At 28.4% G+C, this 7,397-nt stretch overlaps 1 protein-coding gene across 1 annotated transcript; it reads right to left on the bottom strand.

The window, feature by feature from the left end:
- Positions 1-2,146: 2,146 nt before the first annotated feature.
- LOC130825717 (transcription factor bHLH120-like) lies at positions 2,147-6,122 on the bottom strand. Its single transcript, XM_057691100.1, has 3 exons — positions 5,707-6,122; positions 4,010-4,366; positions 2,147-2,403 (listed from the first exon to the last, which is right to left on the bottom strand). Exons 1-3 carry the CDS (start codon positions 6,082-6,084, stop codon positions 2,338-2,340), a joined length of 801 nt encoding a protein of 266 aa, XP_057547083.1. The 5' UTR covers positions 6,085-6,122; the 3' UTR covers positions 2,147-2,337.
- Positions 6,123-7,397: the final 1,275 nt, after the last annotated feature.

Here is a 7,397-nt window from a genome sequence, read left to right as displayed (position 1 = left end):
CTCTAGTAATATAATAAAAAATTATACTAAATATTTTCGCTACATAAGATCTAGTGATATTTTTCATAAATGCTACTATAGAAAATAATAACAATTGCATATGCTACTAACGGCCAAATAAAATGTCACTAAATCTTGGACCATAAAATAAAAACCATCAATTATTACACTAAAAAATAAATCAGTTGCATTATTTTAATGTCATTAAATCCAATATTGCGAAAAGTTAAAATTGTTGTAATGACTTGATTACATGACAATATTACATATTTTATAATTTGATATGTTCAATTGATTAAAAAAATATATATTCAGTATTTGATAACGTAACAGTAATATATGCTTGCGTCATTATTTTATACTCCCTCCATTTAACTAGTAATGTCCCATTTATTTTCTGGACACTATTTATTTCTTACTCTTAATTTGGATTTTTATTATTAATCTATAAGTTAAATTATAATGAAGTTGGATCTTGTTTGATTCGTCTCACTGCTAGGATTATTCATATCAAGTTTCCATAATTTTTAATTATGCACAATTAGAGATATTAAAGATTGAATAAGTGCATTGGATAGAGTACATAAAACAGATTTGACATTGCTGATGAATTGGTGGGAGTATTATTTTCTTATATATATTTCTTATCAACAAATTCATATATTGCACAATAGTTTCTATAATATTTACATTATAAAACTTTTAAAACAAATACTTGTATGAGACAATCGCACCAAGAGATGCGCGTCGTACTTCGGTTAAATAACCCATCTTATACATATATACTTCTTATGAGAATATATGCTTCTTGTTTGAGTTTGTCTTATCGAGACACGATTACTAGTAGCATATCAAAGATAAGTACTTACTTGACAAACGTAAACATCTACTTCACATAACATCACCTACTTTGCATACCATTATTACCTACTTTACATACAATAAACATCCATTAATATAAGTACCAAGAACACCTACTAACAAAACTACAGTAAACTCAAACTTTATCATATACTTCCCCAGTTCTGAAATAGTCTCTACATAAGAATTATTGGTACTATTTATTTTTCAAACTTATTTTATATATTGTGGTTAATGTATAAGAAAAAATATGGTCAAGTGAGGTCTTGTTTGAATCGTCTAATCGAATACTTTCATGATATCAAATTTTTATAATTTTAAGTTAAGTATAGCTAAAGATATAACTAATCATAGTTACGCATTGAATTGCATAAAAGTGAAATGTAGCAAATATAATAAAACGGAGAGAACATAATATAAGTGTTTATAATATTTTAACAAGGTTTCTACGAAAAAAGATAAACACCTACATGCATACCATAAAAACTTTACAAACTCTTAATCACATATTACACATACCTTCGAGACTTATTACACATACTATAGACACCTACGTCATATACTATAGACATCTACGTCACATAAAATAATCACACCTACTTCTTATATTATAAACGCATGCAACATGTGAATTTTGCTTTTTTGATTCTATTGATCTGCTTGCGAGAGTTTTGTCTCATAGAGAGACTAATTTTCACTAGAGTTGCGGTTTAAATGATAGCATTTTCAAGTGTCTTCATCATCTTCATCAACTTAATATTTCACTTAAAAATAGGATTCCTGTGAGCAAAAAGGTTATAGAGAGAGGATTAGAAGAATGTGGTTAATTTACCCCTATATAGTGAGAGCCCTGCACAGAAAAAAAAAAAAGAATGACGTCGTTGTCTCACAAGTAAAACTACCTGCAAATAACAACATAAGCCAAAATAGAGTTGAAACACTAGAATATACATATTGAGTAAATAAATAAAAAAAACTGTGTAAAAAGATACTACAGACATAGTAGTCTAAAATATTATAAGCAGAATTCGACTATAGTGATTTCACCAACATTATATTAAAGATAGTAATTGGTGACTCATGGATTAGTACTTCACCATCAATGTAAATTACTGGTATCCAAATTAATTTTTGTATAGTTATGATATTTTGAATATTGTGTTTATTTTACGAGAAAAAACATAATGATTTGAAATATACTAATATTTTAGATTTCCCAATGAATTACAATAAACATGTATATATTTCAAACACACCACAAATACTTCTACATGAACAAGGGATCTGGACGTTTTTGGAACCTCCAAAGGGGATGCCGTTTGCGAACAAGTCTCTTAGAGACACCATATATACTCTTAAGAGACCATACGTACTTTTAAGGCATAAAGCAACAAAGTACAACATCAAGCAAATAATACATGATAATCAAACAAAAATTGGGAATTAAACAATAGCATATGACTAATAATAATATGCTTAGGAAACAAGATTAATCATTCTCTGCTGAAGCCGGGTGAAATTTATGCTTGTTATGTCCATAACCTGCAAATTTGCCCACAAAAAGCTACATATTAATTTAATCAATATTTACTTTCATTCGATAATGTTAAATTATAGAATTTCAATATAAAATTATGTTATTTTATAATTTAATATAGAGTACCAATGGATTTATGAAAAAGTTATTTTTGTCAAAACTACCCTAGAAAGCTTTTTGTCAAAAACTACAAACCTAAAAAATTATGAATTTTGTCAAAATCTACTTAAAAATTTTCTTTTGTTAAAAATTTAAGTAGATAAAGTTATTTCTTTATTAAAGACTATCAATTAAAGACCAACCTAAAAAATTATGAATTTTGTTAAAAACTTATTTACCTAAAAAAAATACATGATAGTAGTCTTTAACATAAATAACTTGTTCTATGTATATTTCTTTTACAAAATAAACCTTTTTATAGGTAGTTTTGGACAAAAAATATTTCCTTTCGCAAACAGAAAGAAAAAGGTTAGAACATAACACATTTACAGAGAAAGCTTATTCTTTGTATTATCAACATATTGTTAGATAAGTCGACATTCCAAAGCTTCGTATAGTCAAAAGTGTATAAGAACATAAATAAAATAGAAGTGATCTTAATCACCCAAAATTCTCAAATATCATAGCAAAGGTGAGGATGTAGTTAACTCAAATCCTTTGTTATTACTAGGCTCCATGCTGGATCCTATCTAATTAACATATTATATAATTTGACCAACATTGATACTCCTATTTAGTAAATTATTTGTATACTATAAGAAAGGAAAAATTATAAGAAATTACCTTCAAAATTATGGTTTCTTACAAAAAACTACCGATAATTTTTTTTTTATCAAAATTACATAGATAAAGTTATTGTTTTTGTTAAATACTACTAACAAGTTATTTCATAGGCAAATTGCACATGACTTGCACAAGGTATACTTAATTATATTTTGAACGTCTATCATTAACTAGTAGTCTTTCACAAATATATGACTTTTTCTAGGAAGTATTTTATTAAAAAAAATTTTTAGGTAGTATTGGACAAAAACGTTTTTTAGAAGTATTTTATAAGAATTTATCCCAAGTATATTCATTAAATTTTACAACTGGTTTGTGAAATTTTCCTTTGTTCTCTTCAAAATTTATGCAGTTGTACTTTATTTTTTGATGTATTTATTTAAATTTAAATTTTCCTTTAAATTTTCCTTTCTTGAAGATAATGTATACATACAATTTCTATTAAGCTGAGCAACTCGATCTTTTAAATCGTGGGTTGGGCACTGACTTTTACACAACAACAAATTTAAAGGCCGCAAAAGAGTGCCCTTGTATTCATTCATCATCATCATTGTACTAATTGTATCCCATCCATAGAAAATTATGATCAGGATTTGGGGAAAAAAGACATACGACAATCCATACCCATATATACAGAGGATGCAGCCAAATAATTCCTCTGCTCAAGAAAGATCCATAAAAAGATATGTTTTTATACTGAAAAGCACTAAGTGAAACTAAATACACACGCTTGCATCTTACCGCATCAGCTTGGCTCTTAAATTATAAAACTAAAAATAAATAAAATTCATATGATTGAAATTGAAATAAGAAAAATTAAATTTTTACCTCGCAAATTATATCATGAACAATCCTGTCATTGATTTTGGTTGATGTGCAACTTGAAACACTTAATCCTTCCTCAAAAAGCACTTGCAGGGAACTTGAAAGGGAGAATGTTTCGTCTTCATAGCCAACATCAATATTTATAGCAATCCCTCCTAAACATGGATTAATCACAACACTTCCTGGACGTGGTTTTGCATTGCTAGACGATCCACCAACTTCATATGTAGGACGATGATTACTCCATTCAGGTGTTGCTTTTAGCTCATCTCTCCTAATACTTAGCTCTTTTATATTCTTCTCCAAGTCCTTTATGTAATTTGCTGCTTCAGCTACATGATCACTTGTAGATCTCTTTCCCTACAAAGTCCGAAATAATTATGTATCCTTAACTCTATATACTAGATCAATAATTCCTTTTTTCCCTATTTATTTCTTATCAAACCTAAGGAGTTATTTGCTTGATCATCGTGATTATATATGTTCAAGTACACCTTCAAAGTGCAAGCAAAGAATAAAAGGAACTAAACTTTGTGGATTCAACATGTATGAACATGTACACAATACATGGTGTAATTATAGACCCTTTCTATGCTTTCAATTGAGTGGCCTGCCTTCATAGTCCCTGGTCAATGGTTTTTTTTTTTCCTCTCAGGAGTTTTTTTTATGCCGGTGGTCTTGGTTTCCCATGTTTTTAGTGTTCTTTATTTATTAAATTTTACCCGTTTTAAAAAAATAAAAAACTTGTCCAAACACAAAGTTTATTTATAGATTTCTCAATTGTGAATGGTTTATAGATTACTTGTCCAAACACAAAGTTAATTTAGAGATTTCTCAATTACGATTGGTTTATAGAAAACTTGTCCAAACATGAAGTTTATTTAGAGATTTCTAAATCACGACTAGTTTAAAGAAAACTTGTCCAAACACAAAGTTTATTTGACCATTGCTAGCTCTACCTCAATAAGATAGGCAAACACTCCTAAATCCACTTTTGGTTTTGCGCCTTCTAACCTAGAGGACTGTCATTTTTTAATTTTATCGGCCACTAATAGTTTAAACTTAGATATTTATTTAGAAAAATTATCAAGAATAATACAATATTTTGTTTATTTTCTTAGAATAGTACCAACTTTTGATTAAATATGCATAATACCAATAAAGGGACATGTTAAAAATCAAACTATAGAAGATTAATTATATGACAAAAACAATTGGTAAATTAGTTAATAAACTAAAGTTGGTATTATTTTAGTAAAAAAGTCCTTGAGTTTGTATTATTCATGGTTAATTAAAAATTGATATTATTGCAGGGAAATTAATATAAGGTTGTGTTATTGACCTATTTTTTCCTATTTCTTTTGCAACAACTAACCCTATCCTGCCTCCACCATCCATCACATATGTGCTGTCATGCTTTCTACTCTGATGTATCTTTATCTCTTGTTTATTTTGATGCATCTTTAATTTTTCTGTTGTTTACCTGATCATATTAATTATGATGGGGATAAAACAAATAAAATAATAAAATTTGATAATAAAAAAAAAACCCTTGTTTTTTTTTTGGGTGGTGGTATAAGTAAAACCCTAATATTACAGGAGATGTAGAAACCTCAAGATATTGTTCCTAAAATTATGTATAAATCACTAATTTGACATTTCCACTTGAAAAATCATGGAAAATGGCAGATGTGTAATACCTGAATATATTGATCAGGAATCTGAGATCGAAGAGCAGAATAAAGATTAGACATTTCCTGCCTTCTTTGACGCTCAACTTCTCTATGGATTGATTTCCTTTTCTGTTCTTCATCATCACAATAATTACTAGTACCAGACTCATTATTAGGATGATCAAAACATGAGTTTTGACCTCGGCCTTGTCTTTGTCCACGTCCTCGTCCTCTTCCTCTTCCTCTTCTACTTATTCCTCTATTATTCAAACTTGTATTCATGCTTTCTAATGCTTCAGATCCAATATCAGCCCAATTAATTTGATTTTCAACCATGTTATCTTCCTCCTCCACATAATTAGGGTTTTGAAAAGACAAATTGCCTGAATTTTTGAAAGGAAACATTATTTCTTAGATATACAGATATTTAAGGACTTAAAAGATCAGAGTGAGATTTAGAGAATAATTATGTTTTGTTTGGTGGAAATGGGAAGATATATATTCACTGATCTATAGAAAAGATTTGAAGACAAGGGCATTATTACTTTATATGGTCTTACCTGCCGTAGTTTTTGTTATACAAGAAGCGTTTGCTTCCTTTATGAGGGCTCCACAATTTTGTACATATGCTTTGCACTAGAATCTTTGTTGTCCCAGCTTCCCTGATTTGATGATTTAAGATTTCATTATGTAATAAGATTAACGAAAGATATGGACTAACTAAGATGTTTAGTAGAAACGGTTAAATGCTTAATAATTGTTGAGATCCAATTAATTTTACATTATTTAAAAATAATGCGCCGAACTATATAACAGACAAGTTAATTTAATTAAACTGTTTAAACTAATATTTCAACCTTCTTATTTTCGAGATAATGTGCAATTCGACACCATTTACATGTCCTGAATCAACAACAATCGAATAACCTACTCTATAGTGATTAAATTTGATAGCTTGAACGAATATATTCTGTCGGTACAAAATCAATTCAATTTGTTATTCAATTCTATTATATGTTATAAAATTCAATATTGATTGAGTTTTTAATTATTGCCTAGATTGAAGGTTAAATTCACCTTGTTTATTAGGAACTTGGAATGTATGTTGATGAGCCACGCATCAATTCATGCTTAAACAAAATGCGATCCAACATCATTGGTGACAAGGTCTAATGACTAATGAGTATTAGTAATTATCACATGTCCTAATCTCTAAAACCTAATTGGACTGCAGCCCTTTTGATGGTGTGTTTTACGCTCCTTTGCGTTGTCATTGGTCGAGAAAAAATAATTAAAGAATTTATACTTGTTATCAACTTATTTTTATTTAAATATTGTATAGTTTATTACATTATAGAGTTATAATAATTAACTTAAATTTTTAGTTGAGTATCACTTATAATGGTATTAGATGGCAACAAGATAATGAGTTCAATTTTAATTCACTTTTCGGCTCAAGTGAAATATTAAGCGTCAAGAAATGTTTGAGAAAAATTTGTGTTGCATTTAAACATTTAGCCCAAAATCTGTTATGTAACGTGACGTGATAGAGTACATGACATATTTTGGATTGATATATTCCAATTTTACATGTTTGATCAATGGTATAATCATAGAGATTTTCTTAAAAGAACTTGTTTCATGTTTTTAAACTAGTAATTTATCTAAATGAAATTAATGAAATTGTTCTTCATATTCAACTTTATTTAAATTGAATT

Source organism: Amaranthus tricolor, chromosome 10 (genome assembly GCF_026212465.1).
Source record: "Amaranthus tricolor cultivar Red isolate AtriRed21 chromosome 10, ASM2621246v1, whole genome shotgun sequence".
Taxonomy (NCBI): domain Eukaryota; kingdom Viridiplantae; phylum Streptophyta; class Magnoliopsida; order Caryophyllales; family Amaranthaceae; genus Amaranthus; species Amaranthus tricolor.
The sequence above is the reverse complement of the archived record's forward strand: the minus strand, read 5'-3'. Positions and strand labels throughout refer to the sequence as shown.

Excerpts from the sequence above, each read along its gene's own strand:
- LOC130825717 (XM_057691100.1), bottom strand. The coding sequence starts at position 6,084 with ATGTTTCCTTTCAAAAATTCAGGCAATTTGTCTTTTCAAAACCCTAAT. Across the intron at positions 4,367-5,706 it reads TTCCTGATCAATATATTCAG|GGAAAGAGATCTACAAGTGA; the intron begins GTATTACACATC and ends CGGACTTTGTAG. Across the intron at positions 2,404-4,009 it reads TTCATGATATAATTTGCGAG|GTTATGGACATAACAAGCAT; the intron begins GTAAAAATTTAA and ends GCAAATTTGCAG.